General features: G+C 31.4%; 1 protein-coding gene across 1 annotated transcript; it reads left to right on the top strand.

The window, feature by feature from the left end:
* On the top strand, positions 11,278 to 13,330 carry LOC105155637 (tetraspanin-8-like). Its single transcript, XM_011071539.2, has 2 exons — positions 11,278 to 11,870; positions 12,773 to 13,330. Exons 1-2 carry the CDS (start codon positions 11,373 to 11,375, stop codon positions 13,073 to 13,075), a joined length of 801 nt encoding a protein of 266 aa, XP_011069841.1. The 5' UTR covers positions 11,278 to 11,372; the 3' UTR covers positions 13,076 to 13,330.

Here is a 14,097-nt window from a genome sequence, read left to right as displayed (position 1 = left end):
GTAAATCTTATAAAAGTTTTTAACTACAAAATAAATAAATATAGTTAAAAGAATAGTTTTAAAAATTTTATCGAATTAACCTCTACATGATTTGTTATTAATTTAACACACGTCTAGAATTTTTTCAATTAAATTAAAATAACAAAAAAAGAAAAAGTTCGAACAACCCAATGGATGAATACATTGATATATATATATATATATATATATAATTTGGTGTATAAAAAGATACAAAAGGATAAATATTTAAATAGAAATAAGAATCAAATATCAAATAAATTAAGTAAAATCAACACACACAAAAAATAATAAATGGAATATTTACCTATTAACACTAAAAATAAATTATTCCTTGTTAAAAAAAGAAATAAAATGTGAAAAGAAACATCAAAATCAAACTGTAACATAAAAATTTAAAAGATGAAAAATAACATATAAAAAAATTGGTGCTTAAAAATAAACAAAGTTTAAATATTTTAATAAATAAATACTAAATGGCATATTAAGTAGAATCATATAAATAAATATTAAATGAAATATGTGTCCATTAACACTAAATATTAGTATGTCATTCTTATAGGAAAGATAAAAAAAAAAATGAAATGTGAAAAAGAACAACAAAAGTAAATTTAAAAAAAAAATACTGGATGAAAACTATAATATATAAAAATAGCCGTATAAAGATACAAAAGACTAAATATTTAAGTAGAAATTAAAGCTAAATAACAAATTAAGTAAAATCATACGAATAATTGTTAAAATAAAATATGTACTATTAACATCTAATTTATGGCCTAGGACCCATTTTATTGGTAGGCCCAATTTACCAAGCCCACTCAAGGCCGATCCACCTGGAGGTCCTTACCTAACCCGGTCCAACCCACGACCCAACCTAGGTGCAATTATATATATATATATATATATATATATATCTAACTTTAAACCTAACCCATTTCTCCTTCTTCCCTCTTATATTCTTGCGCCGATTGTATTTCTCTCTCTCTCACTGCCATCTATGGCTGCCTTTCCCTCACCCCTTCACCGCCGTTAATGGCGGGGGGGGGGAAAGCCACCTAAACCTGTCTCTTTTCACCGATTCATTTATCCTATAAATAGAGGCCTTGACCCTCATTCTCTTCACCATTGAATCCAAGCCTTTCTTACTGAAATCTCTATCTCTGAAAAGTTCTGAGTAAACTGTGGGTCTGTTGTGACCGGTGGTTTTCTGTGTTGATCATTGTTATCCTGACTTTGTGAGGAGCAAGCATGGGTTGGCTTTGTGGGTACGGTGCCAAGTGACCGTGACCCTAATCTGACTGAATCTGGCTAAGTTCTTGAGCAATTTTCAAACTATTATTTTATTCATTTATTTTTGTTAGTATTCTGTTATTCTTTGGTGTGTAATATTTGGTTTGTATTCTAAGGAGTTTCGTACTCCAAAAATCACTTGTAATAGCTGATTAGGCATTCTGTTGGAAAGAGATACCACTTAGGCTTTGTACCATGCAGTGGTATCAGAGGCTCATTCTGATCCTCTTCTCGCCGTGGTGGTGGTAACTCTATAAACCCCTCCTCTTTAATTTCTGCAATTTTTTTTTAAGTTTTCTATCTATTAACCGAGGACTTTTTTTCCCCTAATACCCCACTTGGCCGGACCCTTGAGGTCGCGGGTATCTGGTTGGGACTTAGGCTGAAAATGCCTTGGATCTATTGATATTATCTTAAGATCTGTTGTGATCGTACATTATTTTTTATTATAATCTTGATATGTGATTATTATCTTGATTTGTCATTATAATCTTGATCTAAGATTATTATCGTGATCTCTGATTATTTTGATCTGTCGAAATCTGACATCATCCTTGGTTATTATATATGATATTTACTGTGATTTGTGTGATTCGAAATTTTCTGATATTAAGTTTGAAATTTATGGTTACTGTCTTAAATCTGTTGTGATTCTGCTATCTGCTTAATTTTCTTAAAGGCCGAAAAATACTTTTGGTATATTAAAACCTGTTATTTTTTATTACAATTGTTTTTCATTAAAAACTATTAAAACTTTTTTTTTTAAATGGCCGGTTATACCCTACAACCTTTTGACGGTAAAAGTGATTTTTCAATCTGGCAACAAAAGATGAAAGGTATTTTGATTCAGCAAAAAGTGTTTAAAACTATAAACGAAAAATACACTGATAACATTTCTGAAGAAAAGAAAATGAAAAATGATAAATTTGCCTACTCATCTATTATTTTAAATCTTTCGGACACTGTCCTTAGAAAAGTAGGAAAACAAAATACCTCTAAAGATCTTCGGAAAAAATTGGAAGATTTATATACTGAAACATCCCTGCTCAGTAAGCTTTTTCTTTTAGAAAAATTTTTTCGGTATAAGCTTGATATATCCAAAAAGATTGATGAAAACATTGATGACCTTACTAAACTGATACAAGATATTAAACTTACCGGTGATAAAAACATTGACGAATACTCTCCTAATGTGTTATTGAATACTATTCCTGAATCCTACTTTGATGTGAAAGCTGCTATAAAATATGGTAGGGATAGTGTAAATCTGAATACAGTCATTAATGGCCTTAAGAGTAAAGAAATGGACTTAAAGCTACTAAACCTAGTCAAAACCATTATGAGGTTAATTTTGCTAGAGGTAGGACCAAGTTTAGAAACACTGATTTTAGAAACAACAGTAGAAGTCGAAGCAGGGTAAAAGTAGAAGTGGTCGGAGTAAATGTAGAACAAGAGAAAATCCCTACAAAGAAGATAAAATCAAAGAAAGGCGTTGTTACAATTGCGATATTAAGGGTCATTACATTAAAAACGGTAGGAAACCTAAACGTGATAACAGTGATAGAAATTTTGATGAAAAAAAAAAAAAGTGAATAATGTTTCTGATGATAATGGAGAAGTTTTTATGGTGTGTGAAGCAAACTCTGTGCACTTTGAACAAATGTGAATGGCTTATTGATTCTGGTTCCACGTTTCATATGATTCCTGTTAAAGAGATTTTTTCAAATTTTAGATATGAAAACTCTGGATTTTTTTCAATGGCTAACAAAAAGAAATGTGATATTATGGGTCTTGGTGACGTTTCCTTGAATTTTAAAGAAGATTATAGGTTAACCTTGAAAATTGTTAGATATGTCCCTGATTTGAGTCATAACCTTGTCTCTTGTGCTGCTCTTGAAGAAGAGGGTTTAGAAGGTAGGTGGGGAAGGGACAAATGAAAATCATGAAAGGTTCACTTGTTGTTTTCAAAGCTGAAAAGAAACGAAACTTGTATCTATGCTCTGTTACTTATGATTCTATGACTGCTTCTGTTAATGAATGTGATATGACTGCATTATGGCATAAAAGGCTTGGACACATAAGTTTGAAAGGACTTGAAATTCTGAAAAAGGAAGGGATTTTAAACGATAAAATCGAAAAACTGGAATTATGTGATGATTGCATAATGGGTAAACACCATAAAGTGCATTTTCCTGTTTTATCTTCCTCAAACCCTTCAATGTCTACATGCATTCTGGATTATGTACATGTTGATGTGTGGGGTCCTTCTAGTGTTCCAACGCATGGTGGTAATTGTTATTTTCTATCTATCATTGATAATAGAAAACCAAACTGGAAAGTGATTAAAATCTCTTAGGACTGAAAATGGGCTTGAGTTTTGTAATAAAGATTTTTCAAACCTATGTGAAAAATTTGGAATAAAAAGGCATAGAACAAACCCCTATACCCCTCAACAAAACGGCATGGCTGAATGTATGAATCGCACTTTGCTTAATAAAGTTAGATGTTTATTGACAACTTCAGGTTTACCTAAATCTTTTTGGGGTGAAGCAATTCTTACTGCTGCTCATTTAATAAATATGTCTCCTTTTGTGCCTCTATCTGATAAAAATCCTAATTTTGTCTGGACTGGTAAAAAATCTGATATTTCATCCTTGCGTGTTTTTGGATGTTCTTCGTTTGTTCACCAAAACATAGATAAACTAGATCTGATAGGCTTAAGGGATGATCTGAAGTAATTTTTCAATGATGTGGTGTTACACATGTGGCCGAATGCGTATTATAGGTGCTTTGCCCCTACTACTTCAGATCATTCTCCGCTATTGTTGCAAGGTGGATCCAGACTGAATTACGCAAGTCCTTTCCGATTTGATAATTACTTGGCATCATTTTTCCAATTTTTGGATGTTGTTAACTCGGTATGGATGCATGAAATCGAGGGTACTCGTATGTATGCGGTAACTAGAAAGTTACGTGCCCTTAAGCCTATTTTTAGGTCGATGCGGCAACAAAAAGGGGATCTTTCGCTCAATGTACAGCAAGCCAAGGAATTCCTCGCTAGAGCCTAGGAACTCCTTGCTCACAACAGACATGATGAGACATTGTTGTTATTGGAGCACTATTGTAGAATCGTGCTCATAAAAGCTGTGAAGTTAGAGCAAAGCATGCTCCGACAATGGGCTAAAATGCAATGGTTGAAGGAGCGAGACTAATGCTCGAGAATCTTCTTTCGTAAAGTGGCCACCTGACGAGCAACAAAATGGATCTACCAAATAAAAGGGCCTGATGATAACATGATCAACGAACAGGAGGATATTGTTGCAGAATTTGTGCGCTACTTCGAGGCCTTATTAGGCGGTGTTCACCAAGAAAGGGAGCTCAACCAAGAACATTTGAGATCAAGGGCCATGCATGTGTTAACGGAGGAGGAAGGGGACATGCTTGTAACACAAGTAACCAGAGATGACGTTAAAGAGGCCTTCTTTGACATTGAGGAGGATAAGGCACCGGGGCCTGATGGTTTTTCGGCAGGGTTTTATAAAACTGCATGGCCTATCATTGGCAGGGAGGTCACAAATGCAATACTGGAGTTCTTTCATCATTGTCGGCTGTTGAAGCAAATAAACTCCACGGTTATTTTTCTCATTCCCAAGGTACATAATCCCTTATCTGTTAGTGATTTCAGGCCTATATCATGCTGTAATGTGCCTTACAAAGTTATTACTAAGATATTAGTCAAGAGAATTCGGTTGATGCTTGACAAATTAATTAGTCCTGCACAAAATGCTTTTGTTCTGGGCCGTAGACCTAACCCTAAACCTAACCCATTTCTCCTTCTCCCCTCTTACATTCTTATGCCGACTGTATCTCTCTCTCTCTCTCTCTCTCTCAAACCGCCATCTATGGCTGCCTTTCCGTTAATGGCGGTGGCTTTCCTAAGCCAAAACAATGGCTTTAGGAAAGCCACCGCAACTTGCCTCTTTCCACTGATTTATTTGTCTTATAAGTAGAGGCCTTGACCCTCATTCTCTTCACCATTAAATCCAAGCCTTTCTTACTAAGATCTCTACCTTTGAAAAGTTCCGAGTGAACTATGGGTCTGTTGTGACCACTGATTTTCTGTGTTGATCATTGTGATCCCGACTTTGTGAGGAGCAACCGTGGGTTGGCTTTGTGGGTGCGGTGCCAAGTGACCGTGACCCTAATCTGACTAAATCTGGCCAAGTTCCTGAGCCATTTTCAAACTATTGTTTTATTCGTTTATTTCTGTTAATATTCTGTTATTCTTTGGTCTATAATCTTCGGTTTGTATTCTAAGGAGTTTCGTACTCCAAAAATCACTTATAGTAGTTGATTAGGCATTCTGTTGGAAAGAGATACCACTTGGATTTTGTACCCTATAACATCAAATAAATCTATTAATTTTTATAGAAAAAAAAATCAAGAAATCACCATAGAGATCACCATAAGCGGAATAAATATTAAAATTATTATTTAACAAGAGAATATAAGAAAATTTTAGCAATATTATTATTAGACAAAAATATATGAGTAAGGGATACAGATTAACATAATTTTAAAGATCAAATAGAAAAATAAATTAATTAATACCATAGAAAAGTGTAACATGTAAATACACACAAAAAGATGATGAAAAAATGCATATGAAGGTTAACTTTAGAAATCATTTAATGGAGAAGAGAAAATTAACAGAACTGAATCCATCTATATTGAACAAAGAGATGCAAATATTTTTTTTTTCGTATTTAAATACAAATATGACGGAGACCATAATCTTCAGGTAATTATTTAAGATAAATAAAAATTAAGTTAGTATCACAATCTTGGAGATATGTTTTAGGAAAATATAAAATAAATAATTAATAATTAATAGATGATATTTTCGGCCAATTAGATTTTCTTGAATAATTTAAAATTTATTTATAATCTTGGATATAAGATTTTGAATAAATACAAAATATATATTTAATATATTAAAATATATAATTTTAATAATTTTTAAATAGATAATATTTTCATAATAATTAAAATAGATAATAAAATAAATATTTAATAATTAAAAATTTTCGTAATAATTAAAATAGATAATAAAATAAATATTTAATAATTAAAATAGATAATATTTTCAGCGAGTTAGATTTTTATTGAATAATTAAATATTTAATTATAATATTGGATATAAAATTTTGAATAAATACGAAATAAATATTTAATATATAAAATGTATGATTTTTCTAATTAATAAAAAAAATTTCTGACAATTATAAAATTTATATTAAATTAGAGATAATATTTTGGATAAGTACAAAAAAATGTTTAAGATTTTGAAAATAGATAATATTTACAACGAATCAAAATATTTAAAATAGGTGATGTTTCCAACTGATGTTTTATTCATAATTTAAATTTTATTATAATATTAGAGATAAGATTTCGAACAAAAATAAAATAAATATTTAAGACATTCAAAGTAGATAATATTTCTAACCCAATAATTTTTTTTTTGACAATTAAAAAGTTCAGTTATAATCCTGAAGATAAAATTTTAAATGAATACAAAGTAAATATTTAATATATTTAAATAGATGATGTTTCTAACCAATATCGTCTTTTCTTGACAATTAAAAGATTTAAAATCATCAAAAATTAGTATTCGGTCAAAATTACTTAATTTTGATTAACCATCGTTTTGCTATAAATATATATATAGAGATAAAATATTGAGTGTAAAAAAGATAGTAAAAAATAAAGAAAAGAATGTTTGTATATTGTAATAATAACGTGCATGGCAATAAGTACGATAGAATTAACGTAAGTAAAATAATATTGACTGTGGTAAAATTGAAGACAAATAATCTAAGTTTGATATAAACGATAAAGAAATATTATTTTAATTTATGTAGGGGTGAATAGTAATTTATCTCCATGTGATATTGAAAATGAGCATATTATTTTTCCATGGAAAAAATATAGCAATTTACTTCCCTATAATTTTTAAAATGAAGCAATTTACCTCTTTATACAGAGAGATAATATCTTCATTTTAAAAATCATATGGAGATAAATTGTTGTATTTTAAAAAATATAGAAACGTAAATCGCTATTTATTTTTTTATAAGGATGTAATTTGCATATTTGTAATATCACAAGGGAGTTGCTTGTATTTTTTTTTATTTATGTAATGGCAATTAGCATAATTCGTACGTTTTTTTTTTTTATATATAAATAGATATGAATGAAATTGGAGAAATCGAGGAGGTTGTGTTTGGTAAAACCGTGGGGTGCTGCAGGCGGACAAACAGAAACAACCTCCACTGCTGCAAGAAAGCTGCTTCCTAGTTTGGTTCTTCTGTTTGACACGGTAGCAAGATATACGTATTGATAAATTACAATAATTTTGTTTTAAAATTTATAACAATTATAAGGATAAATATCAATGATCTCGCATGAGATTTGTCTTAATTACAAATACTTTATCGTTGTTTGAAATATTATTAATATTCCCCTGATTTTAACGATCGTCTAATAATTAGCTCAATCCGTTAGATTTTCATCCATTTTTTGTGGTAAACTGACCACAATGCATTTATAAATAAAAAATTATAATTTTATTTATTTTTTTAATTTTTTATGGACTAAGTGGATAATTTTTTTTTTATAATCTTTAAAATTTTTTTATCAGCCCCGTTCGATCTTTTTATAAGTTTTTAATTTTTTTTAAACAAATAAAAAAAATATTGTAAGGGTAAAGTTGACAATTTCATATCTCAATTCAAGGATCACATAATTTCATCAAATATTAGGAGGGTATTTGTAATTTTTCAAACAATAAGAGAGTATTCGTAATTATGTCAAAACTCAGGAAAAATCATTGTAATTTACCTTAATTATAATTATTATTTTATTATTTAAAAAATTACAAACATTCTATAATATTAACAATCGTTTAGCAAATATCCAGTAGCGACAGCCCATTATAAAAGAATATTTATTAGATGATTATTAATTACATAGGTTATTTGCAATCGTTCAAATAATAAGAAAATATTTATAATAATAATAAATATCAAAGATGTCCATTGTAGTTCACCCTAAACAAATATATTGGATGAAACGTAACGTTTAGTCCACATACCACTTTATATGAACTCAAGAATTTGAATTTTAAGAGATGGGATTTAGAGTAATTGAAAGAATTTCAAACCACTCAATATTAAATAAATTTGAAACCATTACGATGACATAAAACATAATTTAAGGTGAATGTTTAAGAATTTGAAATATTTCATGGTGTCAAGTTCCAAACAAACATATTTGATGAATTTGTTAGTACGAATTTAAAATCTTTAAGTTCAAATCAACGGATATTAACAAAATGTCGAAATTTTCGGTCTTTCAAAAGGCGGGATTAGATTCAAAATAGTTATGACTCGATGCAAATGCTCATCGTCATTTAAATTTAATTTTAAAATAATTAAATATATATATGTATAGAAAAAAATAAAATTTACCATTTATAATATTGTAAATGTATAAATTATTTCCCTATGAAAAAAAATTAACAATTTATTCTCTGTATTTTTGAAAATGCAGCAATTTGGCCCTCTGTATTTTTCAAAATAAAATAATTGACCCCTTAACTAGGAGGTAAATCGTTAATTTTTTTTTTTGTATAAAAATAATTTGTTATTTTACAATATCACAGAGGATAAATAACATTAAATCATATATATATATAGACAGTAGGGATGAGTATAAAATTAGATAGGCATGTGCATAGTACACGAAATTTCGAAACAAACACATGTAACTCAATCATAGACAAAGAATATACAAAGTTTCCAAGCAGTTTCGCATCATCTCATATATATATATATATATATATATATCTTAGGGTAATAATTCATTCGTATTTGTATACGGGCAACACAACACATGTGCCAATTGCAAAATCCAAACAAATATACGCGGAATGACCTAATCAAAGGTCTCTCTCTTTCTATATCTCTTTTTTTTTTAAAAAAAATAAATAAATAAATTAAAGCCACGTGGAAACCTGACTTGTTTATATTTTTATTTTTATTATCGGATAAATTAATATAATAATAAATAAATAAATAAGAAAGTGAGGAAGCAAGAGAAAGAAATAAAAAATAAGCAGTTGAATTGAAAATGTGGGGTTTCCTATTTACACGTCGTGTCGTTCCGTCCCATGCCCGTAACCTTTTCTGCATGCTAAACTCACAGACTTTTCGTTACAGTCACTCACCAACCATTTTTTATTTTTATTTTTCCGTCCTTCAAATTGTTCCGTTGTTTCTTGAGGTACGTATACATACTATTTTATGCATAATTAATCAAAAAAATTAAAATGTAGTTATTATTTTTAAAATATACTACTCCGTATTTACTCAATTAGACAAGAGTATAGATTATTTAATAACTCGTTTGAAATATATATATTGTTGTTTTCAAAATTCGATTATTGAGGAGTAGGCCTAAAGTGATTAGACGAAGCTGCGTAGACGGTACCAAATAACCTTAGCGCAACTTTCTCGAGAGAAGTCTAGTAGCGCGTCCTGGAGCCCAGAAGAACTTGGAGCCACATGGCTGCATCGTGGGAGTCCACACAGGATGAAAAACCATCACCACCTCAGCCGGGAAAAGGGATAAGCACCAATTACCAATCCTAATTCCATTGGATACTTGGCAATAACAGAGAAGAAATAGGGATTCAACCCTGGTCAAAATAAAATCATTTGATCGAAAGGTCAGGGATTCCACTTAGAGTCAGGCGTATCTATCCTAAATGAATCAAAAAAATCGGGGATTCAGTCTTATCCTCTCCTATATATCCACCACTAGACTTATAAATAGCAGGTCTCAACTCGTGTTTACTCCACATACTTAAATTGTACGTACTATTTTATTGCTCTATTTTATCATTTTTTTTAACTTTTGATCTATTATTAATTTAGGTATCGAAGTGCTTATATCTTTTTTGTACGTTCTAGTTTGTGAAGATTGCCAAAAGCCCAAATGATCCTACTCTATTCATCGACTCAAATATTTTTGTTCGTATTATATATATCTATAGATTCGACAATTTTTTAAATAAAATTTATTTAACTTCCACATATATTGATGGATTTCAATAGCTTTGTACACAATCTAAAATTTATATTCTAGTTATTCATTTCAAATATCTAAATTAGATTTAAAGATATGAATTTCTTTGGATCCCATTAACTCAAATTAAACATATTATGAGAACTTTGTTTCTTACTTTATACAGTGTAGAGTATTATTTTCTAATTAGAGTGTAATTACCTTACCCAACATCAATTCCTTAATTAAAAATTCCATAACAAATTAAAATTTTACATGATAAAAATAGAAATTAATTTGATATCAACGTAACTCTTACTTTCAGTAAATTTTTAATATATTTATTAAAAAATAACTGATCTTAACACCAAACGCGTTCAATAATTTTAAGGTCGTTTTGAATTTTGTTATATTTATCAAAATATAAAATAATGAAAGTAAATTAAGAAGAAAATATCAATTTTTAAAAATTTATATTCACCACTTGGGTAGCAAAAATATAAATCCACCTTTCGGAAGAGGAGAAAAAATATTAAAACATACAGAATTAAAACCTCAGACATACTCCAGATTAACAGACGGTCACCGAAACCCGTGACAGCCCCGCCGTTAGGTGAGTTGACCGTTATATCATACCACCCACCGGTGGGGCCCGCTCCCCTTATGTTTCAAGTTAAATTTTCAACTACAAACATCTCCCAATCAAACAGCGAGTGAGATTCTTGAACCATACTCTCAAGTTCTACACGTCATTGCCCCACTCGCCAACGCGTCGTTTCATGTCGGTTTCTTCTTTCGTCCTCACCTCTAAACCTTCCCCGATATATATCCCAAATCCCCTCCCCACTCAAAATCCTATCCCATTTGATATTTTCCTTGGATCCCATCAACTCTTTCGCATTCTTGTTCTTCCTATCTGAGATTCTTGGATTAAAATGGTGCGTCTGAGTAACAATTTAGTGGGACTTCTGAACATCATCACTCTCCTTCTGTCGATCCCGATCATTGGAGGTGGGATATGGCTGTCGAAACAGGCGAACACCGAGTGCGAGCGGTTTCTAGATAAGCCTGTGATCGCGTTAGGAGTGTTCATTTTGCTGGTGTCCATAGCGGGGTTGGTGGGCTCTTGCTGCAGAGTTTCTTGGCTTCTGTGGCTGTATCTGTTGGTTATGTTCTTGTTGATTGTTTTGCTGTTTTGCTTCACGATTTTCGCGTTTGTGGTTACCAATAAGGGTGCTGGTGAGGCCCTTTCTGATAAAGGGTACAAGGAATACAGGCTTGGAGACTACTCCAATTGGTTGCAGAAAAGGGTCAACAATCACTGGACCAAGATCAGGAGTTGTCTGGTTGATAGTAAGATTTGCCAGAAGCTTCTTGATTCTGGCTCAACCCCTGTTGAAGATTTTTACAAAGAACACCTCTCTGCTCTTCAGGTATATATGTTTTTGTGTTTTTGTTTCTGTTTTTAGGCGGATCAATCTTTGTTTTCCGGATGTTTGTTCATATGCATGAGGGGTTTCTGTTTTCTTGACGATAGGCGATTGCGATGGTTCTGGATCTTGGTGTGATTTGTTTGCCTTTTTGGGTACTGTTTTACAAATCTGATCTTGATACGGGTCTGAATATAGCTTTTGTGTGGATTAACATGGAGTGAGTGTGTGAAAAATCATCTGATTTTTCTATGGGGATTGATATCCAAGAATCGGTGGAAACGGTGGAAGTTTATCAATAGCATTTGACTTATGGTTATTATATCTGTTACAGCAAAGAAAATGCATACTTCTTTGAAAAATTGAGAGAACTTTTTTGTTCCCGAATTTATTCATTTTGGTTGGAAAGTTGAGTACCTTTAAGTTGATTTTTTGGCATAGTAAGTTTCATAAAGTTGTCTCCTTTTCGCACAAATGTGCAGTGCCTTTTTTCAAATTCTTCTCTCTTGTCTGCCGCCTCAGCCTGATTACTTACTGTGCCATTTCCTGAAGGTTGTTCCTTTTTTTTGTTTTCAAATTGACCCCACTTTCCAAATTATTTGCTCTCTACCCCCAAAAATTTATCAACTGTCCCATGAATAATTTGTCCAACACTGGAATGAATATGCATCAAGAGTTGATTTTTGAGAGGCAGAGAACATTCCTTTATGTGAATCTGTAGAATTGTGTGCTCTTGATTGTTCGTTGCGGAGTCCTGATGGTGCAGATCCTACATGAATTTGGTTCGAACGATTACGTTTTCGTGATGTTATTCTTATGTTCTAATCTTATATATATCCCAACCCTGCATTCCCATTCCTAACTTGTTTCACATGGTACTAATCGATTGTGATATTGGTCAACAGTCTGGTTGCTGTAAGCCATCGAACGACTGCAACTTCCAGTATGTCAGCCCGACAAACTGGACTCAGACCCCGACATCGTCCTTGCAGAATCCCGACTGCAGTACATGGAGCAACGACCCGAACGCCCTCTGCTACAACTGCCAATCATGCAAGGCCGGGCTGCTTGACAACATCAAGAGCGACTGGAAGAGAGTGGCCGTTATCAACATCGTATTCCTCGTCTTCCTCATCATCGTCTACTCCGTGGGATGCTGCGCGTTCAGGAACAACAGGGAGGACAATTCTTGGAAACGATATCCTTGAACGTGGTGAGGGTGACAGTGTGTGTTTGAGTAGAGAGATCAGGAGAGAGTTTTCGACTCTCCTTCTGATTTCTTGCACTTTACATATAAACCTGCTGGATCATTAGATGTACAGTGCATTTTTTTCTTCATTTTCTTTGGGTTCTTGCAACCCATATTCAGACCATAGATTTCGATCATATCTTTGTTTGGATATTTCTTGTTAGCTCATTGTACTATTCGTCGTCTATGCTCTAGTTTGATTCCTCTGCGTATCTCTCCTGCTTGCATATAAGCAAAATTTTATTTCTGTTTTAATTTGTTTTCTCGAATAATACCCGAATCACGAATTCTAACCTTGAAGAAAAAGTATTTTTTAACAGCCGATTTGGTTGTCGACCACGAATTGGATTTTCTATTTCAATTTTTTTTTTATTTTCTGTTCTATTTAGGATAAGTTATACTACATCTATCGATTTTTTATATAATTATAATATTTTGTGTTATTTAGGAAATTAGAAGTATTTCCAAAAAACAACTAGATACGTGGAAATTACTACTTCTTTTTTCTTGATTTTTTATAAACATTTGAAAAAATATAAAAAAGATTTGGGTGAGTAAAAAAAATATATAAATTATAATTTGGAATTTAAAAAAATATTTTGACTAATTAACTACAAAATTAAATGAAAATATAATGGAAGTTAACGTAATAATTTCGTTGTTAAATAGATGTATAAATCATAAGGGCGTTTGCAATTTCGCTAAAAAAGAAAATATTTTTGTAGTTATATTAAATTTGAAGGAAGATGGCTGTAATTTTCGATAATATTTAATATATACAAGTTGTGTATACAAATATTAGAGTATTTATATTATTTAAAAAATAATTATATATATAATATGTATATATTAAATGAAATAGAAAATGCATGTATATGAGAAGTAGGAAGTTGTAGTTGGAGGGAGACATTTTTAGTTGAATGATGGGGACCAGTGTTTAAAGAAGATGGACCTCTCTCTGTGTCTACATTTTCAAATGAA

The sequence above is a fragment of the Sesamum indicum genome, linkage group LG2 (assembly GCF_000512975.1).
Source record: "Sesamum indicum cultivar Zhongzhi No. 13 linkage group LG2, S_indicum_v1.0, whole genome shotgun sequence".
Taxonomy (NCBI): Eukaryota; Viridiplantae; Streptophyta; class Magnoliopsida; order Lamiales; family Pedaliaceae; genus Sesamum; species Sesamum indicum.
Note: the sequence above shows the minus strand (reverse complement) of the source record. Positions and strands in the feature narration are given on the sequence as shown.

Coding starts and splice junctions, on each gene's coding strand:
- LOC105155637 (XM_011071539.2), top strand. CDS start 11,373: ATGGTGCGTCTGAGTAACAATTTAGTGGGACTTCTGAACATCATCACT. Junction 11,871..12,772: donor AACACCTCTCTGCTCTTCAG/GTATATATGTTT, acceptor ATTGGTCAACAG/TCTGGTTGCTGTAAGCCATC.